Source organism: Rhinichthys klamathensis, unplaced genomic scaffold (assembly GCF_029890125.1).
Source record: "Rhinichthys klamathensis goyatoka isolate OS25496 unplaced genomic scaffold, OSU_Roscu_1.1 h1tg000718l_1, whole genome shotgun sequence".
Lineage (NCBI taxonomy): Eukaryota > Metazoa > Chordata > Actinopteri > Cypriniformes > Leuciscidae > Rhinichthys > Rhinichthys klamathensis.
Window position 1 is genome coordinate 59,273 of NW_026607133.1, and position 26,975 is coordinate 86,247.

The window sequence follows — 26,975 nt, forward strand, 5'->3', positions numbered from 1 at the left end:
CACTGTAATAATAATAATTATAAATATAAATAATAACAACAGTTTGGTTGTTACTGTTGCAAATTGACTGATCCTAAATAATGCAAACCCTCATTCCTTGCTGATCCTATTAAAATAATGCTTTTGTAATATTGCAGATGAATATGAACATGTAAACCAGTCCACAACCAGTTCAAGTCACACACAATGAAATTAACATTATCACATGCTGTGGGGCATGTGGTTTTCTCTCTGTCAGATGGTGCATAAGACAGATCCACTGATTACACATGAAGTGCTTCCTTGACTGACTTGTTTAAGCAGTTTGAGTAATATAGTGGAGAGTTTTTTTAGAGATAGCCGAGTTGTTAAACCAGTCACATTGTCTACATAGTCATCTTGTCCCTTTAGGGCAACTCCAAATATTTAAATTTTAAGGAAAGGTAAATTTAAATTTCCAGAAATAAAGTTAGAAATCAGGCCCATGTGTAGTTGGGGTCAGCTGCGTCTGAGTGATCATTATTAAAGATGGTTTGAGAATTATCCAGTTTTGCCTGGACCTCACTAAAACGATAAACAAAAACTAAATGTACAAAATCAGCCTCCATATCACATGAGTTTTGGCTTTTATCATCCAATCGTCCTGCCTCCAAAGAGGAAGTGCTGCTTTTCAGCGTTCATGAGTGTCTGTGGTTCTCCGCCACATTTACAGTCACAGTTTCTATTGCCTTTTTAAGTCACATTTCTTAGATTTTTTTTTTTTTTTTAGAAACCAAGCTTTTTATTGAAAGTTGCTGTCATCTACCACTGACTGGTTTTTGTTTTATGTATTATGGTTTTATGGCATTACATCGTTAATGACATCCTGAAAAAATATCAATACTTTATTTACTATATAATTAGTATTTAGTGTTATGCCTCGTAATTCTTGAATTTAGAATAATTTCTTGTAGTTTAAGACGAGGTGTCCATTGTCAGGTATTAATGGACGATGGCGAGGCGTGAAGTCCATTAATACCTAGACAATGGACACCTCGAAGGGCATTAACCCGCTTATACCATGGTCACTTGCCAAATAACACATTTTTAAAACATTGATTTATATTTTAATTAGTTTTACAATCGAAATCTAAAGTTTTTACAAACAATAACTTGGTTTCCCTGGTTACGGCTGGCGGTTTATTTAGCAACCGGAGATATTTATAGTCCGCTCAGCTCGGAGAACCCTTCAGTTTAGCTAACTTACGAGCCAGAAAGTTAACGTATTTTTTTTCATGTAAGTTCGGCTTGTCTAGCCATGGGCGTTACACTTTCGTTTTTTTAACCTATAATTAAAACACACAGGTAGGCATAGTATGACGGCTAACTAGATGTTTGTTTTGATACAATAAATTGTAACCGGATACGTTGACTGCCTGTTGCTATGGTTACTCACAGCTGATGTAGCCAGCGCATTTATTTATTAATTTCGAACGGTAAACAGTCAGTTTCACCAGAACTCCTTTACTAGGTGTCCTAGTAAAGGTAGACACCCTGCAGCCAATCAGAATCGAGTATTCACCCAGACCATGGTATAACATTATTTTATCATTTGCAACCTTGAGAAGTTACAACATAATTCAGTATTATTGTCTTACAATTACTTAAAAAAACTCAGAATTATGGCTCCATTTCTTATCATTTCTAGTATTCATTTTAAGAATTGTCCTCACCAAATATTTACTTTATTCTGGAGGTTAGATAACAAATACAAACGTGTCTTTGTCCAGCAGCCGTTCTGGAATGTTGGCATGTCTGGTATGAATGTACTTTTTGTTTTGCTATGAAAGTGTCTCTGAGCTATGTTTCACATACTTCACAAACCAGCTTTTTGGACTACAAGCCCAATGAAAAGAGTTTTATAACATATATTCCTAAGCTAACTGTCTTCTTTAGAAGGATATTCATAGAAAATGTTGTGTGCTTCAGTGTCATGAAACTGAAGATTCAATTCCTATTGTTGAGTTCATTCTACGTTATGAGAATTGTGATAGTCCTTCAAAAATTGTCCCGTTGGCATTTTATAAAACCCTTACTAATCACATATATCAGCCAAGTCTGCCAAAATGACACTTAAATCTTGGAAATAAAGCTTTGCACGCTTTTTACTTCAGCCTTATAGCCCTCTTGCTTTTGCACATGCTCTGTTTTTCAGTCTTTGTTCGGATGTTTCCTAGTATTGTTCTTCCCTGCTTTGTCCTTGGTTTCTTTTTGCATCTGAAACGTTTCTCTATGTGCGCTTTGTCAGTGTGGCTGGATTTACAAGAGCTTGATGCTAAACAGAAACCTTTCTTAGAGTCCAACCTATAACAGATGAAATTACTTTTGGTATTTATTTGCTGATGTGAGAGTTTACTGGCAATTTATATATAGGCACTGCACTATTCATGACACCATAGTGAGATTAACTCCTGCATGTGGAGGTATAAAGTCGAAATAACGGTTTAAAAGAAAGCTCTTAGATGAAGTGCACTCTCCTAAACCTTCACGGTTCATTATTTAACACCTGAAACTCGAGATCTGCCGCAGTAGTGTTTGTTATCTGACTGTGTCTGTCTAATAATTCCTAAGCTCTGCAATTCAAAGCTTGTAAGACTTTACTGTACTTTGAAAACACGCGGTGACTTTCAGCACTCAAAGCTCACAGGGAACAACACTAGTGAAACGGATCACTCTAGGGATGTCCCGAGCCGATCTCAATCCTTAAAGGAGAACTCCGGCGCAAAATGAACCTTTGGTCTAATAACACATTGGTACCGAGTCGACCGTTCTCTGGGATTTGTTTTCATGATAATCGAATGTAAAGAGTTGTATCTCTAAAATCTGTTTAGCTTATAACTAGGGATGCTCCGATCGATCATCACATTTTATGACTCGATCGGTACTCACTCAACTTGGCCGATCTCACAAACCGATCACAATTTGATGACGTCAAAACGTAGCCTATATGATGCGTGGGGACTTAAATGATTTGGCAGTCATGTCATCGCCGGTGTGGAATTAGGCTGCTATGATGTGTCGAGAAACAATGAAAAAAATGTGCTATTTGCCGTGTATGTTTCAAAGGAATCTCACATGGAGGATCATTGTCCTCCAGAGAGAGCGCCTTTTTGAAGAGTATGCTTCGCTCGCTCAGTCCACAGCGCCACTCGCTCAGGACGCCCGCAGTGACATGCTGGTTAGAAAATATGTTAAATAAGTTGGGCTGCCCGTGCACAACTAAAGTTTTTTTCTAGTCGACTAGTAGTAGTTCATTTAAGCTATTAGTCTAATCGCATATCTATATTAATTTAATTAAATATATATGGGAGAAAATACTAAACCATAATGAGCGTCATCATAATAGGCTATATTGCCTATATTCTGCATATCAAGCGCATGCATAAAGCTTGCCACAAAGAACCGGCAAAAGTAATGTTTATGCAGCATGATACATTTTAATTGTTTATTAATAAACGACGATACAGTTGGCGATGTTGACGCCATCTTCGCATAGTGAACGCGCTTATGTGAGAGAAATGCACACTTCATACGGATTAGCCTACATAAGCAGAGAGTAGCCCATTTATTATCGATTGAAATAGTTTTTTTTTTTTTAAAGTAGACATTTCAAGCCTGAACTATACGTTATCAGGTATGTGAGGCAAGTTGAGGTTTGGTTCACTTATGAGACGCGCTCCAGTTCACGCGCCGGCGTGTCCGTGTCCTGATTATATTGTCTGCTATATTTCGCTTATTATTTATTAAATCCAGGCAAATGGTTGATGAAACATAGTTTGAAATTAAGATACAATTTTTACAAAACGAAATTGGCTTTCTACAAAACAAAACTTAATTAAGTGGTCAAAATCATGTCTGACCCATTCCAAATGTTTTCCGATATATTGGGCATCTTATGATCCTATCTTACTCATCTCATGCGGTTCCCTTTTCATATAATCAACATATATGACATTTAAAAAAAAAAAAGAACACTATATTAGCCTACTATAAAACATAAATATGAAACGTATATTTATGTTTTTAAGTTATATTTAAACGTCACACCACTCCGCTTTTCTCATGTGTGTGGCCTATGCATGTGTGCGTGCATATGGGGGAGGGGTGCGATTTTCGAATAATAAGTGAATAATACCCAGATCTTCTAATATTATTTTTGCTTGAAATGCCCATTCCTTCTGAGTAGCATCAAACTACTCCAATTTGTTCTAATTAAATTAATAATTAATCTAATTAAATTAATTTTGTCCTGCTTAGACTTGTATTAGACCAGGTTTAAGTTACATCAGACTCTCTATTTTAGGTATTTAAATGTTTATTTTGTCCTCCAAAGTTTACTATTGGACAATGTTTAATTAAACCTTCTGGGCTGCATCAGACTGCTCCATTGTGTTTGTATTTATCTTTGTCTTATATTAAGCATCGGGATCGGGATCGGTATCGGCCGATCACCATGACAAGAAATCGGCAATCGGTATCGGCTGCAAAAATCCTGATCGGAGCATCCCTACTTATAACGCTAGTATACACTCACCTAAAAGATTATTAGGAACACCTGTTCAATTTCTCATTAATGCAATTATCTAATCAACCAATCACATGGCAGTTGCTTCAATGCATTTAGAGGTGTGGTCCTGGACAAGACAATCTCCTGAACTCCAAACTAAATGTCAGAATGGGAAAGAAAGGTGATTTAAGCAATTTTGAGCGTGGCATGGTTGTTGGTGCCAGACGGGCCGGTCTGAGTATTTCACAATCTGCTCAGTTACTGGGATTTTCACGCACAACCATTTCTAGGGTTTACAAAGAATGGTGTGAAAAGGGAAAAACATCCAGTATGCGGCAGTCCTGTGGGCGAAAATGCCTTGTTGATGCTAGAGGTCAGAGGAGAATGGACCGACTGATTCAAGCTGATGGAAGAGCAACTTTGACTGAAATAACCACTCGTTACAACCGAGGTATGCAGCAAAGCATTTGTGAAGCCACAACACGCACAACCTTGAGGCGGATGGGCTACAACAGCAGAAGACCCCACCGGGTACCACTCATCTCCACTACAAATAGGAAAAAGAGGAGAGGCTACAATTTGCAAGAGCTCACCAAAATTGGACAGTTGAAGACTGGAAAAATGTTGCCTGGTTTGATGAGTCTTGATTTCTGTTGAGACATTCAGATGGTAGAGTCAGAATTGGGCATAAACAGAATGAGAACATGGATCCATCATGCCTTGTTACCACTGTGCAGGCTGGTGGTGGTGGTGTAATGGTGTGGGGGATGTTTTCTTGGCACACTTTAGGCCCCTTAGTGCCAATTGGGCATCGTTTAAATGCCACGGCCTACCTGAGCATTGTTTCTGACCATGTCCATCCCTTTATGGCCACCATGTACCCATCCTCTGATGGCTACTTCCAGCAGGATAATGCACCATGTCACAAAGCTCGAATCATTTCAAATTGGTTTCTTGAACATGACAATGAGTTCACTGTACTAAAATGGCCCCCACAGTCACCAGATCTCAACCCAATAGAGCTTTTTTGGGATGTGGTGGAACGGGAGCTTCGTGCCCTGGATGTGCATCCCACAAATCTCCATCAACTGCAAGATGCTATCCTATCAATATGGGCCAAGATTTCTAAAGAATGCTTTCAGCACCTTGTTGAATCAATGCCACGTAGAATTAAGGCAGTTCTGAAGGCGAAAGGGGGTCAAACACAGTGTTAGTATGGTGTTCCTAATAATCTTTTAGGTGAGTGTATAGGGCATAGAATAAGTAAAAAGAAATGGCTAGTTAATACCACTAACAAGGCTCAAAATAGCCCCACACTAACATGGTAGCATAATGAGGGTCCCTACCTGCAAACCGAAGCATTGAGGACTTTGTAAGTGTACAGAGTACAGACAGTTTAATAAGAAGATACTTTATAAAGACAATACACTTATACAGGCAGGAGCCATCTTGGAAAAAAGTCTTGACTAGTCGAACCACGAACGCCGTGCTATTTTGAGCCTTGTTTGTGGTATTAACTAGCGACTTTCTTTTTACTTATTCTATGCCCTATATACTAGCGTTATAAGCTAAACAGATTTTAGAGATAAAACTCTGTACATTTGATTATCATGAAAACAAATCCCAGAGAACGGTCAACTCTGTACCAATGTGTTATTAGACCAAAGGTTCATTTTGCACCGGAGTTGTCCTTTAACCATATCCATTATTTTCCGCCAGCTGTCGCGCGGGTGTTGTGCAGTAGGTGGCGGTACGCATCTTAAAGTGGGTTTGCCAACAGCCATTAAAAGGAAAAGAAGAAGCTCAGATATGTGTGTGACCAAGGGGGTAATCCATCGACCGGAAGTTGAAGCCGGCCGGGTGCTGCCATGTTGTAGCAGAACTTCACTTGCGTTAGCATTTCCATTGACTCACATTCATTTTGGCGTCACTTTGACAGCGAATAACTTTACATCTGAGGCGTTTAAAGACTCCATTTGTCCATTATTTATTTCTAAAGAAAATCGACAATTAGGGCTGGGGTAAACGATTATTAATTAAACGATTAGTCTGTCGATTATTTTATCGATTAGTCGACTAATCTAACGACTAATTGAACGATTCTTTTTTGTAACATGGAAATTGCAGGAGTGCACATTCAATGCAAAACAATTTTGATCTGGTTCTTACAGAGTATCTACACTGTAAAATGTTTGGTAGGCTACTCAAATGAGCCCTATCACACTTGGATGTGGTGCTCATTTTAATGTTTTCAGTGCTCATAAAAAACATCCGGACTGATTTTTCGGTTTTATTGGCGGGGGTGGGGGTTTACATGCGCTTCATAAGGCACACACGCACATTTGCACACACACGCAAGGTCTCTCGCTCTCTCCCTCTCTGCCGCGCGCTATTCAATTCAATTCAATTCAAATTTATTTGTATAGCGCTTTTCACAATACATATTGTTTCAAAGCAGCTTTACAGAAAGTGCATTTCAGAAATGTACATAGAAGAATATAGTTAGTTAATCATCATGTATTAATTTAGGGCATAACATATCGCCGGCGTCGAGTCGTCTCTTCACAGGCGTCGAGTCGTCTCATCGCAGGTGTTGGAGCATCTGAAGTCTCCGTGAGAGGCTGGATACAAGAGGCTGGCGCTACACGGTTTGGAGCTCGCGAGCTCTAGATTCCGGGAGATTTTAACTAATTTGCGGGCATCAGGGAGCCGCTATATAATATGCGGGAGACTTGGGATGTCAACTCCATTTGACAAAGAGCGCAAATAACGACACCTTTACGTTTGAGACTAAATTTGAAGTATTCCCATACCTTCGATGATTTAGTGCGAGCTGGTTTTTTTTAGGACTTTTTCTTTTGTTGGGACTTTTGCATGGCTTTGTTGTGAATTATGTGAAGAGGTTGCTGTTTCGTTCTCGATTCTGCAATGTTTCGGTCTCCCACGTGTGTGTGGCGAGCTGTACCACCGGGAACGGTGCAAAAAAAAAAAAAACATAAATAAATAAAGAAGCGTCGACAAAAAAATATCGAAATCAAAATTTCGTCGACGTCATCGACGCGCCGCTACAGGCCTAACGACAATGTATAAAGGGCTCCATTACCTTCTATGTTACATTATGGCCCCGTAGAAACAGTTTTAGTAAAAATAGGCTAACGATTGCGTCATAACCACTCGACTCTCTGTCACGCTGTACAGAAGTTACCGTACAGACAGGAGGAGAAGCTCGCAGGCAATCGGGGGGACGTCCCGTCAAGGGAGAAGCCCATAGATAATGAGTCCATAAAAGCAACGGAATACTTACTCCTGCTCACTCACGCCAAAGAACTCTTTGCTCAAGTTCCCCGTCTCGGCAAGATTAACATTGGCAATTTTCACGCACAGCTACTAGAAGATAAACGTCTGTCAGACAGGTTGCTCACGTCATCAAGCTTAGTTTGAGTCGGTTTGAGTCTGCGCGTCAGGAACGGAAGTACTCAAAAATCGCTAAAAATGGGCTTCAACTGTCTCAACTGAGTTCCAATGAGATGGCTCTGTCCACTTCTTATACTGTCTATGTGTGTGACGCGTGAGAACCAATGAGGACTGTTCTAGCACGTCACACACACGTTTAAGCACCCGTATTTAACATATTTGATGCACACTTTTGTATGGATTCACTCGAAAGTCATTTATTTATTATTTGTTTTTATCTGCCATCAGACTATCTGAGTCGCGTTGCTGTGGGTTGTGTGTGTCTTGCTTCATTTAACCGACAGACTGTCATTCTGTCACCGCAAGCTTCATGCTTTCTAACTTAAAATCCATTCTTTTCCCTTTATATTGCAATTATTCTGTTTATTGTACATACATATGTTTGTCACAATGGTGCAGATTAAAACTGTATTAGACCCAACAGAAAACCTGCAGTATGTGCAAGCAACGCAAAATATGTTTACATGGATGTCTTAAATGCACATTAGCTAAAAATGGCCTGTTTAGATCCAACGGCTAGAGAGACGGAGGAATAGTTTCATAAACTGATGAACTTTGCAGCATTGACACTGTTATATAAATTAGTTGAATCAACATTGAATCAACTAAATTAAGCTGAATAAAGATGCCAGTGTCTTCTGTAGAGCTGCTATATTGCTGAAATTGAAGTAATGATACATTGTGCACTTATTTTCCTGTTTATTAACCCTCTGGGACCAGAGTGTTTTTGGGGCCCTTGGGATGTTTTGACATGCACTGACATTTGTGCTTTTTTCAGTTATTTATAAACATGTTAATGGCAAAGGTGTAAATTCACTCTATATAGCACAAACTTGGCTACCATGAGATCTGAGCAACATGTATGTACATGTTTGTATTTTTAATAGAATAATGTTTATGCGTGGTTATTGAAAAAAATAAAAAATGAAAGTTGCTGAAATAAGACCACAAAACACATATTGATTATTTCTTCACAAGGCTTTTGAAAATTGTATCACATAGCCTAGAATATTTGCTCCAAAACTATGTGAGAATCATCCTGACTACTCATTCAGATAAGTCAATAAAGTCTTTTACATTTTTAATGACGTGTTTTGTTTGAGAAAGCTTTATGCGAGGAGGCGTGATCTCTCATTAATATGTGTGGCATTCCACACCTGAGAAAGACAAAGACCCTCCCATAATGGCCCTATTAGGTGCTATCAGGCCATATCATTACCGGAGCCTTGCACAAAGAATGAGGAGATTTAAAAAAGAATGGCTTTTAGATTGTTTGGATTTATATAAGGAAAATACAGGGTGCATAAGTCTGGACACTTCTATCACACACCCTTCAAAACACTTACTTCTCAGCTGAATCTGTTGCTCCTCCTCGAAGTGAAAATAAACCAGCACTTGTTCTGTGGTAAATTGTCCCAGGATTGTTCCTCATATAGCCGCGCAAGACGACAGTAGATTAATCTGACTAAAAAAATAATGTGTGTTTTCAGAGTTTATGGGCGTTAACGCGTCTCAATGTGTTGCTTCACATATTTGCGTTTGAATAGCGCGTGCTCTCCGTGGGCGTGTCACATTACCAGAGATAATCAGCTGAGAGAACGATAATGAGACGGGCTGACACGTCTCTCTTTTTATATAGATGACATAAACGGAGAATAATAATTTTAGTTTTGAATCGGATCATTTAAAAGTACAAACTCAAATGATTTAAAAGATATATTGCTTATGGCTGGGTGAATAGTATTAGCTGAGTTGTGTTGAAGATTAGAGACGTGCTGCAGAAAAAAAGTTCACGGTGACCGAGAGGCAGAACGCACACCCTGTTTATTTTCTTTATTTTACAAAAGCACAATATTTTATTTCGATTGTATGTGGGCACATAAAAAAGTAGACATTTAACAGATTATTTTCTCATATTTCTTAACTCTATATGAACAGAAATGATGGTAGTACTTTAAGTCTATTTTTCTGCTATGTGAAAAAAAACGAGCAAAACGCGTCCCCAGAGGGTTAATGTGAAGCTGCTTTGATTTTTTTTTTAATTTGAATTATTTTTTTTAAAGCCCTATAGAAATACAAATATCTTGTCTTAACTTGATAAACTACATTTTGACTTTTTCAATCAATCAATCAATCAATCAATCAATCAATCAATCAATCAATCGCTTGCATGCTTAAATACAAATTTCAAATTGTTCAAATTAGACTGTTTATCTCAGTAGATATGGCTGGCATCTAGCCTATCTCTGAAATAAAAGAAGATATAATGTCCGCAACACTGCATTATGCTCCCATATTTAATAAAAAAGCAACGTTTCGACCCCACTGGGTCTTCTTCAGGCAAATCTAGCCTATCTCTTAATCAGCAGAAATTAAATTGTTAATTATTTTTTTTTATTTAATGCTATTGTACTACACAACTGTGAGGCAACAAGAATGAGCTGCATATTTCACATAGCAGAGTCTGCTTTGTGACTGACGTCTGTGTTAATTGTTTTAATGAAAGTGTGCACAAGAAGAAGCTGCTGGACTAATATACACACACACACACACACACACACACACACACACACACACACACACACCGACGTCACAGAGGCCTGTAGTTTAGACCTCTGCCCACCAGGACCATGACACTGACATATGCTCTAATCTCACTTCACACCTCACTGCTAATGGGCAAAGACCAGCTCTTTTACTCCTGTTTTACAGTTAGTTTCAATAAATTGAGTCAATCAATTAAAATTTTTAATATCAATTCATATTTTTCTGTAGCTAATATGTTTGACCATCAGGTCATATATACACTCACCGGCCACTTTATTAGGTACCCCATGCTAGTAACGGGTTGGACCCCCTTTTGCCTTCAGAACTGCCTCAATTCTTCGTGGCATAGATTCAACAAGGTGCTGGAAGCATTCCTCAGGGAGTTTGGTCCATATTGACATGATGGCATCACACAGTTGCCGCAGATTTGTCGGCTGCACATCCATGATGCGAATCTCCCGTTCCACCACATCCCAAAGATGCTCTATTGGGTTGAGATCTGGTGACTGTGGAGGCCATTTTAGTACAGTGAACTCATTGTCATGTTCAAGAAACCAATTTGAAATGATTAGAGCTTTGTGACATGGTGGAAGTAGCCATCAGAGGATGGGTACATGGTGGCCATAAAGGGATGGACATGGTCAGAAACAATGCTCAGGTAGGCCGTGGCATTTAAACGATGCCCAATTGGCACTAAGGGGCCTAAAGTGTGCCAGGAAAACATCCCCCACACCATTACACCACCACCACCAGCCTGCACAGTGGTAACAAGGCATGATGGTTCCATGTTCTCATTCTGTTTACGCCAAATTCTGACTCTAACATCTGAATGTCTCAACAGAAATCGAGACTCATCAGACCAGGCAACATTTTTCCAGTCTTCAACTGTTCAATTTTGGTGAGCTCTTGCAAATTGTAGCCTCTTTTTCCTATTTGTAGTGGAGATGAGTGGTACCCGGTGGAGTCTTCTGCTGTTGTAACCCATCCGCCTCAAGGTTGTGCGTGTTGTGGCTTCACAAATGCTTTGCTGCATACCTCGGTTGTAACGAGTGGTTATTTCAGTCACTGTTGCCCTTCTATCAGCTCGAACCAGTCTGGCCATTCTCCTCTGACCTCTGGCATCAACAAGGCATTTCCGCCCACAGAACTGCCGCTCACTGGATGTTTTTTCTTTTTCGGACCATTCTCTGTAAACCCTAGAGATGGTTGTGCGTGAAAATCCCAGTAGATTAGCCGTTTCTGAAATACTCAGACCAGCCCTTCTGGCACCAACAATCATGCCACGTTCAAAGTCACTCAAATCAACTTTCTTCCCCATACTGATGCTCGGTTTGAACTGCAGGAGATTGTCTTGACCATGTCTACATGCCTAAATGCACTGAGTTGCCGCCATGTGATTGGCTGCTTAGAAATTAAGTGTTAACGAGCAGTTGGACAGGTGTACCTAATAAAGTGGCCGGTGAGTGTATATATATACAGATATGTTTTAATTTAACTTAAACCCTGTACTAACTAGAACGCTGCTTTTGTACTTTAGACAGTAGCAGAGACTTTTATATTGAAAGGGAAACAAGGTTGTAAACAAGGACATTATTTTTACTATAAACATCACCTTATAAGACGCAACAGACAAATGGATTGACTAGCGCTGTCATGGGAATTCACATTAAAGATATCGCTTTCCTCAGTGATCATTCAAACATAGTTTTATTATGAATATAAGATTGACCTGAAGATTGAATGCTTTATCAGATGAAGATCATACAATCACTTAGTCGATCTCTCTCATAATACTCTACATAATACAATAAGCTTCAATGAAGTGACTTCATTACTAGTTCTAAAGTGACGTTTGAAGTTGTAGAAGGAAATAGTCCTGTATTTCTTATTTACACACTTGTGCCGACTAACTGTATAAAAGCCAATATCACACTTGTAGCCGTGCGATATGTTTCTATATCGCAGCCATGGTAAAATAGAGACATATTGCATGACTATAAGTGCAATGTACATAATGTTCCACAGCATTAGTTATATAATCACTTTGCTAAATGATTTATTTCAATAGTCCTTACAGCCTACAACAGCAAATTAACCAAATAATTATAACAAACAATAGGATAAAAATGACAAACTATTTCCATGTTTTCCCACAACATTACATTTCATTATCTATGGACAGCACACACTCTTTCTCCCGTTCTCTCTCCCATACAAACGCACACACACACACACACACACACACACACACACACACACACACACACACACACACAGAAACTGGTCAACGCTGCCCTGCGACTTTATCAATCAAATAGTTTCAAATCTGCAAAACTACATGACATTTCTCAGTATCGAGGTAATGTCGCTGTTTTTGAGGCAGTTAAACTTACAGCTTTGCTATAGACGCTGCTGTCAAACACTGTGTGAATTACAATTGTGTGTGAGTCTCTCACCACACTTAAGCAATCCATCAATCTCTCTTCAATAACTGCATTAGTCTGCATATCAATGACTCAAGCCTACTTATATACATTTACTACATTCACTCAGACAGATGCTTGTGTGACTGCTTTAGGATTGTGTTTTATTGGGGGGAAAATATTATATAAACAGAATTGATTCCCGGCCATGAAGTGAACTATTGAAAATGAACTTAAATCCACATTATGACCTCAGGTTTTGCATTAATCCACACTAAACAGTGTTGTCAAGTAGGAATGCACCGATGTAGATGGAAAGACACTGTCTTTATATGGTCAGACTGACCCAACGCAGATTAAACACAAGGCTTTTAAGTCTTATCAGTTGCTGTAATGTCCGGAGCAGCGGGACGGTGTGTGTGGTGTTGGCGGCCAGCTGTTCACTCCGAACACGTCTAAAGGTTAGATGAGATTTAGACAGACGTTTCTCTCTGAGAGCCTCTGCGCTTAAGCCGTGACTTGAGCTGTTTGGGTGAAGTCAGTGTCATGTCGATTTATCAAAAAAAGATTTGAATTGATCTCTTTTGGTGAAATAATAGGACTCCAGCATGCATCTGTCCTTTATGAATAGTTGAGTCAAAACTGGCATCGTTAGAGCACAACTATATCCGTTTCTGTGTTGCATTCATGCACGCACAGTTAAGTGAGTGATAATAGAAGACAATGTTTTTGCTTTGTTTTGCTGATATGATATGATATTTTTCTTTGCAAGGAAATGCTTGTCTGAGTTCATTTAAATTAATTTTGCATCCAAAGATGTGTGGCTTGAATAACAGGCTTTAGATGCAAATATTTCACTAGAATTAAAAAAAAATTCAAATCGTTACTTCGTCATTGTGAAACTAGACTTAACACCGCAGCAAAGACTCGGGTCACATTAACAGTGTTCGTATACTGTTTTTCTGCATTGCCTCATTGGCAGCATTATTATAGTTAACTAAAACCCATTAAAAAACATTTTCATTACTTGAAATAAACATTAATTGAAATAAAATATGAAAACACTTTACTTAGCCTTTATGTGTATAATGCATTATAAAGGTATTCATGATGTATGTTGTAAAGCATTATACAGTATATTTGTAAAAAATAATTGTAACCATTGTAATAGTTGCAGATTGTTGTATCTGAAATTGGTCTTTTGTGTTTTAATGCATTATACATTCTGAAGGTGTAAGAATGTAGATACGTACTGATAAGTGTCAAATTTGCATTTTAACTGTTACAATTATTCATGAGATCATGTTTGCATTATAATGTGCATTACAAGGAATAATTAATGTATTAAAATGAATTACTTTTATAATACCTTATAAAGCCTTGAAGTTAAGTGGTACCAAAAACTTAAACTCCTTTTATTTTAGTTAGTTGCCAAGGCAACATTTGCCATTTTCATTGATGTACTAAAATAAAACTAAAATAAAAATAAATAATTTAAACAAAAAAACACAAACTAATAAAAATGACAACAATGCACAATAAAATTATAACTTTTACTAAAATGAAAATATAAAAATAAAACCTAATTCAAAATATGAATAAAACTATAGGCTAATAGTATCTTGATACTACAATAACTCTGATGCCTGCATACTTTGAATAAAATGGTGCAAAAACACACTTTAAAAACTGGGAACATTCTTTGAGGATTTTCAGGAAGGGTTAGATAACTATATAAAAAGAAAAGTAGTGATCATTGGCTATAAACTGAGTGTTAATGCAGAGGTCTGAGTGGAGCTGTTGCTCCCGCTCGCTTTAGAGGAATGATTAGAATGCAGGGCATGATTTTATTATTATTATTATTATTATGACACATTTCTGTACACGCACAGACATGAAAGACAAAAAACAGAAATGATGATATAAACATGGTATATGATAACCTATTTGGTTACACATTATTGTAAATGCACAAATAAGTACTGATTAGTCTGATTTATGTAATATTATGTATTTAGAAAGTAAGTACATGTAACATGTAAACATCACCTTAAAATAAAGTGTAACTACATGTTTTACATGTGCATTTAATTTTAACTTCGAATACATGTTACAGTATATGCAATGTTACAGTTTTTTAATAACATTACTCTCAGGCAAAGTTGATTTGCTACAAGATCACCAGTCAAATTATTAGAAATAACAGAACTAATACTATTTTCTCCTGAAGTTTTTGTGAATGTCAGGTATGTAGAGATTCAGAACTCCAGCATTTCTTTAGATACTTGTGCCAAAGCAAGGCCAAACTGATCAAGGCAAGACTAGATTTATTTACCATTTAATAAAATAATTCAGAGACCCAGACCTGCTCGATCTATATTTCATTCTCGTTATCTAGACTTTTGACTGTTGCCATTAATTAAGTCAGACTCATTCTCTAAAAAGTTTAAATTTTTGTGCAGAGATAACACTGAAGAAATTAGCAGAACTATTTATTGAACTCTTCTTTATCCAGATGTAATAAGTACCAACTATTTCACAGAATAACTTTAAAAAACAAAGAGCTGTATATATAGAGTTATTGAGGAATTTATGGGTTAACTTTAAACACCAAACCCTGGTCATTTGCAGTTCTTGCAATTACACTACAGTTCAAACCAGAACTGTGTTTCAGAAGTTGTTGTATCTGCACAAAATGTCAATACATTTATTTTGGGGGGAAAAGAACTTTTCAACAGTAATGTAAGTTCCTTTTATTAATGTGATGCCATGAACCTTCCAGCAATATTTTCTCAGAAGTGTGCCATCTTCTGAACAAACTCAACATACCATCATAAGATATAAAGTCCATCAAACATGCGATTATGAGAATCTGAAACTATAAAAACATGCAACAGAAACATGACTTTGTACATTGGCGCTAGGATTATGCTATTTTCCCTTTGATAATTTTGCAAGATTTATTTGATGAAATTGGCAGTATCTTTATATTTGTAATACTTGTCGATGGGCTCTTGTACGGCGTGTGATGTATGAGCATCAGCTCAACAGTGTCGTGTGAGGCGATGAAAGGCTTTTGTTTCCCTGGACAGGAACGAGGACACGGGAACGGGGATGTCAGAATAATCCACTGTTGTCTTTTCATCTCTTTTCTTTCTCATCCTCCTGAATTTGTCCTTAGTCCAAGATTTCATTGTTGCAAAAGCTTCACGTCAAGCTGTTTTGTGCTGCTACCTGAACAGACTCTTGTGTTTCTGGCTTTAATTAAGCCCGTCCTCAGAGACGAGCAAAGGAACTAAACTCGAGTACACCTTCTGTGTGGCGATGACCCTTCATGTTGTGATTGATGGATAAAGTCTGTGTTACGTGATTGTTAAAACTTTAAACATAAATAGAAAACATGTTTAAAGGCCATTCAGTAAATCATAGATACCAAATAATTTTCAGTGTGGCTGTGGCCTAATGACACTTTATAAAGAGTAGTGATGCTTTGAGAGAAACGGTCAGCAAGCTGAGGAGCAAATGGGCCATTCCTGATACCAGTTTAAATGTATTTGCTGTTTATTTGCTCTAATTAATTGAAATCATGAAACTTATACAATTTAACAACAATTTATTAAAAGTTCAACAAAAATTACATGTTTAGGGCCCTATGAAAGTCCCTGTAATGTCAAAATTTTGTATGTGTTCTGAGTTTGTCTCACCACAGAAAAATGTGTTATTAGCCACCCAGCCAAATTTGAATGATAAAAAAGCCGGCAAGTACATAAAATAAGCTATCAAAATCTTGAAAAAATGAGCAGTATTCTCTGCTCTCAAACGCTGGGGGCGTGTCCGCTGGCTGCGCTGAAACCACGCCCACTCGCGGGAAAGCAGCCGATGCTGATATTAGGGGATACTGCTTTCGGGACGGGGAGATGAAGGCCGAGGCGGGAGATAGTCGGATAGCCCATTCACCAGTAACAGCGGATTATCAGTGAATCCCAGTTGTCTCAGACAAAAAGTTGATAAAACTATCCGTGTAAAATGATCACTACAGAGGCGGGTTTTGGTGGTGATCCTCAGCTCTCAGTCAAGGTGGCTCTTCACAATATTAATCCACCTCTTCTTGATGTGATCGTTTTTTGGAAATTTAAATAAAGACACCGATCTGTTTTGTACATGATCGCATCCAGGTAGTACGCATTTCCGTGACGAAGGCATAGCTAGCAAACTGTAGGCTGTAGTAGCTAATAGTACTGACAGTAACTCGCGGTTGAGCGGCAAACTGATGCGAATGTGCTCTATTGTTAGGGGAGGGGCCCGCCTCAGTGGCCTCAGTGCGTCATCAAGTAGGGGCGTGTCCACGAGCTCAGGGGCTCCAGTGCGTCATCAAGTAGGAGTGTGTTCAGGGGCTCAGGGGCTCCAGTGCGTCATCAAGTAGGGGTGTGTCCAGGGGCTCAGGGGCTCCAGTGTGTCATCAAGTAGGGGCGTGTCCACGAGCTCAGGGGCTCCAGTGCGTCATCAAGTAGGGGCGTGTCCAGGGGCTCAGGGGCTCCAGTGTGTCATCAAGTAGGGGCGTGTCCAGGGGCTCAGGGGCTCCAGTGTGTCAAGTAGGGGCGTGTCCAGGGGCTCAGGGGCTCCAGTGTGTCATCAAGTAGGGGCGTGTCCAGGAGCTCAGGGGCTCCAGTGCGTCATCAAGTAGGGGCGTGTCCAGGAGCTCAGGGGCTCCAGTGCGTCATCAAGTAGGGGCGTGTCCAGGAGCTCAGGGGCTCCAGTGCGTCATCAAGTAGGGGCGTTTCCAGGAGCTCAGGGGCTCCAGTGCGTCATCAAGTAGGGGTGTGTCCAGGGGCTCAGGGCTCCAGTGCGTCATCAAGTAGGGGCGTGTCCACGAGCTCAGGGGCTCCAGTGTGTCATCAAGTAGGGGTGTGTCCAGGGGCTCAGGGGCTCCAGTGCGTCATCAAGTAGGGGTGTGTCCAGGGGCTCAGGGCTCCAGTGCGTCATCAAGTAGGGGCGTGTCCAGGGGCTCAGGGCTCCAGTGTGTCATCAAGTAGCGGCGTGTCCAGGGGCTCAGGGGCTCCAGTGCGTCATCAAGTAGGGGCGTGTCCAGGGGCTCAGGGCTCCAGTGTGTCATCAAGTAGGGGTTTGTCCAGGAGCTCAGGGGCTCCAGTGCGTCATCAAGTAGGGGTGTGTCCAGGGGCTCAGGGCTCCAGTGTGTCATCAAGTAGCGGCGTGTCCAGGGGCTCAGGGCTCCAGTGTGTCATCAAGTAGCGGCGTGTCCAGGGGCTCAGGGGCACCAGTGTGTCATCAAGTAGCGGCGTGTCCAGGGGCTCAGTGGCCTCAGTGCGTCATCAAGTAGGGGTGTGTCCAGGAGCTCAGGGGCTCCAGTGCGTCATCAAGTAGGGGTGTGTCAAGGAGCTCAGGGGCTCCAGTGCGTCATCAAGTAGGGGCGTGTCCACGAGCTCAGGGGCTCCAGTGCGTCATCAAGTAGGGGTGTGTCCAGGAGCTCAGGGGCTCCAGTGCGTCATCAAGTAGGGGCGTGTCCAGGGGCTCAGGGCTCCAGTGCATCATCAAGTAGGGGTGTGTCCAGGAGCTCAGGGGCTCCAGTGCATCATCAAGTAGGGGCGTGTCCACGAGCTCAGGGGCTCCAGTGTGTCATCAAGTAGGGGTGTGTCCAGGGGCTCAGGGGCTCCAGTGTGTCATCAAGTAGGGGTGTGTCCAGGAGCTCAGGGGCTCCAGTGCGTCAAGTAGGGGCGTGTCCAGGGGCTCAGGGCTCCAGTGTGTCAAGTAGGGGCGTGTCCAGGGGCTCCAGTGTGTCAAGTAGGGGCGTGTCCAGGAGCTCAGGGGCTCCAGTGCGTCATCAAGTAGGGGCGTGTCCAGGAGCTCAGGGGCTCCAGTGCATCATCAAGCCCCGTTTTAGCCCTGCCAAAAAAATCCTGAACACCGCAACGGTGAAAAACTGTTTCACAATTCAGTACTTCAGTTCAAAGTCTTTGTAACATGTTTTAGCAATACATTTCTAACATTTCTAATGTGTTTAGAATTTTTTTTTAGAATTGCCTTTACAGGGACTTTAATCACTAAAACACTGTCGCTTTGTCAGTTCATCGCAATCTCACAAAGTTCCGTTATTATCAATGAAGCTGCCAACAATGCACAATACATCTTACATCATGTCTACACTTTAATGAGGTTTCGCGAGCCTGCATGACTCGGCAATGAATATAAACTCTGACTGACTTAAAGGGGCCATGAACTGAGAATTCAAATTTTACTTGATCTTTTGACAGTGAAGAGGTAGTTATACTATAAAAATATCCTGTAAGTTTCAAAACTTCCTTGTTTTTACATGAACAGCTTTTATTGAAACCAAGGCCAGAAAAGGGACCTAAATAGTGTGGAATTATGACGTAATATTGCGACGAAAGACCGCCTTTGCAGAAGACCAACGCCTACGTCTACATCACCATGTCTTTGGCTCCGCCCACTGGTGCGTTAGTGAATAGTGATAAGCCCCTTTCACACAGCGCGTTGATCCCGGGAAATTGCCAGAACGCCTTCTGTGTGAACGCAAACACGACCCGGGATTGATGCCGGGTTGGAGATCTAGTAACATTGCCGTGTTCAGTCCCGGAGCGCGTGCGGTGTGAACAAAAGCCGTAATCAATGCCGTGTCGTAATGATGACGCTGAAGCCGGGATGGTTCGCCAGCTAGTCAAACGGTACGTAATGCGCTAGTTTATGATCGAATCAGAGAAAAAAATGCACAAGCGTGGTTTCGCAGCTCATAAGCAAATTTAAGACGCTGCTGAGATATTACATGTCACATCGATGTCACGTGTCTTTACGGGATTTTTACTGGTTGTGAGTGATTCCGGAAAATCACTGGCAGTGTGAATGAACAAAAAAAATAAAATGAACCCAGGTCACTTTATCCGTGTATTTTCCGGAATCTCTGTGTGAAAGGGGGCTATAGACAGACAGACAGACAGACAGATTGGCCATTGCGTTCAAGAGATCAACAACTATGTCTGTGATTGGCTACATTGCTCACCGCTGCAAAAACACGTTGTAAATGGATACATTTTGACGTTCTCCAGAGCCCAAACACAGATATGCACTGGAGCGTTTGCAAAGTGTCTGTTTCGCCAATATATTACTACAGTATGAACTGAGGGTGCTCTTGCTTGTGTTTGAGGGTCATTACCCCTTAGAACCAGGTCTTAACACTTGATACAAACACACTTGAGTTGTATTTAACTTATTTTTCTAGTTTTTCTTTAAAGGTACAATATGTAGGAATTTTCCGCCACAAGAGGGCGCAGTTACCAACTATAACAAAGGCGAAGCTTGGTGACGCTATGAGGGAGAGTTGAACGATGGGAGATGTCGTTTTCACCATCCAGAGATGTTATGGAATTAAAGAATCATGATCACGGATGAGGCACTTATCGTCTGATCGCAATATTTAACTGCAAGGAATGCAAAATGTTATACTATATTATCCTGTTACAGCTATTTGTCAAATGATTTGTTGGTTAATGCTGCGCAGTTTTACGTGTTTATCGTTAATGCCGTGTTGTTTTACGTGTTCAAACCAATCGTACTCAAAGTAAATTTGAACGAACATTTGCAAGTAATGGCTAAATATTGTTTAACAACACATATCCGATTGTATTTATTTGCACTGCCATAATCTCGGTCAAAACACAAGTGATAAAAAGCATTACCAAAGTACAAATCGCAATATAACTGTGAATTTTCATCAGCATAACGATCACTTGATAGTTTTTGAGGTGAATCAACATATACATAATGATTGATCTGTCACGTCATAAAGGCCTATGTATCTCGCATTGTTTATAAGTGATTTTATTGACAGTTGCATGTGTTGCAAGGAAACATAGATACATCCTTTTGTTTTATGTACATTTGCTCACCTGTCTAATAAAGTATATGCAAGAGCGGTGTTGCTCCTCCAAGTTAGTCGCGGACGTGGAGCTCTCGGCATCTCGAAAACGCCACGCCGATATTGATCCTCATTTTAGTTCTCCTTTTTTTTTTGTCCCAAAGTCTGCCTGCCATGGTCCATAATGATTGAACGAAACAACAAGCTAAACGTTACGCACTATGCAGTTGTACGCGTCTGTCGCTATGGTTACGTCCGGTACGGAAACCGAGGATAGCGCGGATATTGCGTCATTGACAGGCGACATTTATTTCTGGGACGGCCACTTATTTAAAATTGGAATTTCTCTGAAATAAAAAATCTTTGGAGACTTTTGGGATATTGTAAGTACACAACTGCAGGAAATATATCACACTGTGCAAGTGATTTTTGGATGTTTTATTACAAAATTCCTACATATTGTACCTTTAAGCCTGAACTTTTGAGACAAAGAGAGTAGTAATTTTGGATCTACTTTAAAATGTTCTTTATAGTTTCTAAAGTTAAAATCTAAAGTTTTTACAAACAATAACTTGGTTTCCCTGGTTACGCCTGACGGTTTATTTAGCAACCGGAGATATTTATAGTCCGCTCAGCTCGGAGAACCCTTCAGTTTAGCTAACTTACGAGCCAGAAAGTTAACATTTTTTTTTTTTTAATGTAAGTTAGGCTTGTCTAGCCATGGGCGTTACACTTTTGATTTTTTTTAACCTATAATTAAAACACACAGGTAGGCATAGTTTTTTTGTTTTTTTTTCTGCTCATTGTTGTATTAGTATAACGGCCTGTTGTATTAGTATAACGGCCAACTAGATGTTTGTTTTGATGCAATAATTTGTAAACGGATACTTTGACTGCCTGTTGCTATGGTTACTCACAGCTGATGTAGCCAGCGCATTTATTAATTAAATTCGAACGGTAAACAGTCAGTTTCACCAGAACTCCTTTACTAGGTGTCCTCTATCACTTTTTAATGGACACCCTGCAGCCAATCAGGATCGAGTATTCACCCAGACCATGGTGTAAATGCCCACAAATAATATGTTTGTACTCCAGGAAGTTGTTTATTAGTCTCAGCCTGAGGTCTTGCTGGGTTAATGGTTTGGTTGGAGCGGTTCCACAGACTCATTTGTGCTGATCTATTTGGCTGGTCTGTGATCATCTGGAGTCTGCAGAGCGACTATTAGGAGTTCCCATTCATCAGACTGAGTCCTGAACTCTTGCTGAGCTCTGCTCTGTACATAAATCAATCTTCTTGGCATTTTCTGAAGAGCCATGAACACATCTCTGAACATCCTCAATGGTGCAGTGAGATAAGCATGCTCACTTAAATGGGTCAGGTCATTTTTTAAATTGTATAATGTTTCTCGAGGTGCTCTTATAATGTTAGTAGGATATTTTATATCACAACTGTCTTAATTTCGAAATGAGCCATTTTCTACCCTGATTTTAGCCCTCTGCTTCAATTCAGCTAGCTTCAATAGGTGTGTCTCATTTAAACGGAAATTGCAATAGGCTTTTCTTCCCTGTTGAGGCGTATATATCTGAGTGAAACGGCTTCTGGAAGAAGAGAAAATATATGGGCGGGGCTTGATTTTGAGTTAATTTCTGTCACTGTTTGTTTGGGATTGTTTTACAGTTTTTATCTTGGCTGAATCCTGCAACGGCTCCTCCTTTTTGTTGCTATAGTAATGGCCACCCTAATCACACTAAGTGACCCAAAACTGGAAAAACTCCCACAGTGTGTATTCAGTGTGTGTGTTCAGCACAACAACAACAAAAAAAAAATGGTGAAATGGAATTTAAACCAAGCAAACACACAACGTGTGTTTTGTGTGTGTGTGTGCGTGGATTAGATCTGTTTATTTTAATTTATTACATCGTCACCCCAAAGCCACATTCACTTTATCTCCGCCCCTAATATGATTTATAATGTGCATGATTGTGAATTTTTCTTTGAGGATAATGACCATTTAATCTCCAGATACTGTGCAAATATTCTGTTAAAGTGAGTTTAGTTTATGTGGTTTGTTAAGCATAAATGTGGTTAGCCAGTCATAGCGCCCAGAGCAGAAAATAAGACCCATCACCAGGATCTCCAGCTTGGCCTTTGTGCTTCCATTCAGAGAAAGTCTAAAACACACCCAGAACATCACGGTTCTGCATTCCAGCCCACAGACCCACAGCAACACTGTGTTCCAGGAGTCAGTCCGTTTCATTACACAGTGCTCAGCATGGACGGTCACATGGCTCTAGGTATCAAAGAGTCCTGAAGATTTTGAAAAACATTTTGGGGTTGTTGAGGGGAAACCGCACTGAAAGTATTTTATAGTAGCCTTCTGGAAATCATCTACTGCTGATCTCCAGTAGAATGTTTTGCTTTTTAAAGCTCTGTTGACACTAAGAATGGAATGAATCACAAATGAAACCTCTATTTGCCAAGAGATACTAAAACAATTGGAAAATACACATTTCACTTACTTTAAATGGCTCCTGTCATGTTTTTTGATTTTACTTTTTACCTTTAATGTGCAATAAAGCTGTTTGTGCATGTAAACAATCTGTAAAAACGCCAAAGGGAGTGAATTAGGGAGTGAAAAAACCAAAGGGAGTGAATTATTCCAACAGAAAACCCTTGCCTGAAACGACTCATTTGTAGTCCCGCTATTATTTCCATGCCACGTCCTTAGGGTTAGGTATTGCTTGAATTTTAGTGATTCTGATTCCAATTCTGATTCTCAGATTTTTATTGATTAGAATATGGTGGTAAAAAAAAGGACGTCAGAATAAATATTAAACAACCAACTAATAAACTAACTAATATACATTTAAAACATTATTAAAGACAAGTAAACAGACTGAACAAAGTTCAGAAATTGAAATCAAATGTAAAATAACACTGCATAGTTTTCTTTTTATAAATAAAATATAGAAACATTTTTATTAAAGTCACAAAAGATTTTCAGTCAAGATCAGTGAGTGATTTTTTCTGGCAGGTTTCCAATGCCAGAGGATGTAAAGCAGCCGCAGAGCATCACCGATCCACCATGCTGAACTGTAGACCGTGTTCTTTTCAGCATTTGCTTCATTCTTCTTCCTCCAGACACACTGCTGATCCATAGGGCCGAAACGTTCCAGTTTTGTTTCATCGCTCCACAGAACAGAATCCCCTTTTTTTTTTTTACCTATTTATATGATTTTTAAGCACTTTTCTTGTGCTTTTGGTTCAGTAGTGGTGTAGTCTTGGAGTTCTGGCATGCGTTTAGTGCGCGTCTTACTGTGCAGCTGAAACCTCAGTGCCTCAAGTCTTGCTGAAGGTCTTTTGCGGTCACTCGAGGGTTTTTCTGAACCTGCCTTCTCAGAAATCTGGTTGCAGCCGTTGATATCTTGCCTTTTCTGCCCCGTCCAGGAAGTGTAACCACTGTTCCTTTAACTTTGAACATGCTAACTGTGCTTCCAACTGTGTCTCTGGGAACATTTAGTGCCTTCGCTATCTTTTTGTATCCTGATTCTTGTTTGTGAAGGGCGATGATATCTTCTCAACTTTTTGGACCATGCTTTTGACTTAGCCATATTTCTAACATGCAGTCAAACGTGACACTTAACAAATCTAGCCAGTTCAGTTATTTCATGTGTTCTAGCTCAAGCACACCTGGTGCAACTAATGAAGCCCTTGATTAGTTGCATCTGGTGTGCTTGAGACAACACCTGATTTGCAGATTCGTGCTCTTGTGAGGGATTCTATTCAGGGGGTTGAATAATTTTGAGACTGCAGATTTTTGCAGTTATTAAGTTCCATATTCAGTTGAATTTGAGGAAATCACTTGAAACATTTGTTTGTGTGTATAGGTAACAAGTTTTATTTTGATAGTCCCCTTTGAACATTATGTTGACTATAACTAATGTGTCAACTAGCGGTCATTACAGTATTAATAGACTCTCTGCTTAATATCTGCTAACTGTTTATTTTGATTGTCCTCCAACAGACATTCTACTGACTATAAGTTTCTTTGCAATTACATATCAACTTATTCTAACCCTACCTGTCTACTAATACTCAACAAATACTCTACTAATACTCTACTAACACTCTAATGAGAGTTAGTAGACATGTAGGTGTAACGTTACTTATAGTCAACAGACTCTGTAAAGGGACCATCAAAATAAAGTTTAACTAGAAAGTCATATACGTTTGGAACGAGAGGAAATAATGACAGAATTTTTGTTTTTGGGTCGAAAACAAAAATTCCTTGTCATTTGACTGGTTCGGTCAAAGTAAATCGCATTCATTCTGTTCAAATTTTGTTCAGAAATGTCAGTGCTATTTGTCCGTATGCAATTCTTGCTTTTGCAAGGTATAGAGTTTGTGTAGATTTACTCAGGAAATAAATTAAGTTGTGATAGAGATGATGTGCATGGCTATTTTGTAAAGTTGGGTTACTAAACATTATTTCACAATAGATTTGTCAAGATATTGAGTGTTGAGATGGCTGAGGAATATTCCTACAGACACACACCCCTGAGCTACTGTGCAGTGTTCAGTTTCATCAAGAAGAGTCTCCTGGGACTGCACAAATGTTGGAGTTGAAAGCTGGGCCGATGGATCAGAGATGACCCTGACATGAGCCTCACACAGATGGAGGGAATGAGAGGGAGGAAAAGGGAGTGTTGTACACAGAGGCCTGAACAAACAGTTGAGGATCAGAAATTCCTCAAACAGTACGCCTTGGGCCGGATGTTCTCGCTTCAGCAGAACCGGGTGTGGTGGGATCTGTAAACACTGCTCTTTGATATGGACAAGAGCGCTAGAGAGCCAGCTGATTTTCCACAAATTGTGTATATTTCAGATCTCTTAAGTATTGTTTGTTTCTGGATTATGTCGAAAAATCTGAATGTACTGTGTGTATGCTTCCTATTAAAAGTTTGTGTTGGCAAGATTTTTGTTATGTTTTTGAAAGTCTCTTCTGCTTGTGTGTTCAAAGCTGAATGTTCAGCATCATTACTCCAGTCTTCAGAGTCATGATCCCTCAGGATTATTCTATTATGCTCATTTGCTGCTCAGTTATTATGAATTATTATTGGTGCTCAATTTTTGATAATGGTTCTTATTATCAGTGTTTATTTTTCTGCGCTACATATTTTCAGGATACTTTAATGAATAGAAATTTCAAAAGAACAGCATTTATCTGACATAGAATTTTTTTGTAACATAAATATCTTTACTGTCACTTTCCATCAATTTAATGCATCGTTTCTAAATTACAATATTTATTATTATTATCTATACCATTCAAAACTTTGGGGTATCACTGGTTTTCAACATTGATAATAATAAGAAATGTTTCTTGAGCATCAAATCATCATATTATAATGATTTATGAAAGATCATGTGACACTGAAGACTGGAGTAATGATGCTGAAAAGTCAGATTTTAATCACAGGAGTAAATTACATTTTATATTTACATTACACACAATACATTTTAAATATTCAAATAGAAAAAAAGTAAATAATTAAATATTTATTAATACAGTCTATGTTAATAATAGTTTTTTACTCTGTTCTTGATCAAATAAATACAGCCTTGGTGAGCTGAAGAGACTTCTTTTATTAACATAAAAAATCGTAATTATTCCAAACTATTGACCAGTAGTGTGTTTTCATTTTCGTTTCAGTTACCAATAAGAAACCAGCACAAGTTTTCCTCACAAAAGTGAAGCAGTTTGAGGGCTCATCATCTTTTGTTAGGAGAACACAATGGACCATCAGTCAGCTGCGGCAGGTGAACGGCATCGACCCCATGCGAGTGAGTAGATCGGCCTCTCCATTTCCATCTTTCTGAGATGGCTGTTGGGTGTTTTGATAGTATTGATCTTTGACTACTTCCCTTCATCCAAAAATGTTTAGGATTGCGCTGAGTTTGACCTGATATTTGACAATGGATCTGACCAGTGGATAGCAGGTTCAGCTGGAGAGAAGTGCATGTTTGTCCAGATCCTCCATCACACATGTCAGCGGTTCATCCCCGAAAGAAAACCTGAGTTTATCAACTGCCACTCCAAACTGCTAGGAGGTGAGA

At 39.6% G+C, this 26,975-nt stretch overlaps 1 protein-coding gene across 1 annotated transcript in view; it reads left to right on the forward strand.

Annotated features, from left to right (window-relative positions):
- The window catches only part of stxbp6 (syntaxin binding protein 6 (amisyn)), a 68,323-nt gene that overhangs the window by 19,064 nt on the left and 22,284 nt on the right, over positions 1-26,975 (forward strand). Inside the window, exons 3-4 of the mRNA XM_056242258.1 lie at positions 26,572-26,702; positions 26,804-26,969. Coding sequence (XP_056098233.1) covers positions 26,572-26,702; positions 26,804-26,969 — 297 coding nt within the window. The remainder of the gene's footprint in view (positions 1-26,571; positions 26,703-26,803; positions 26,970-26,975) is intronic.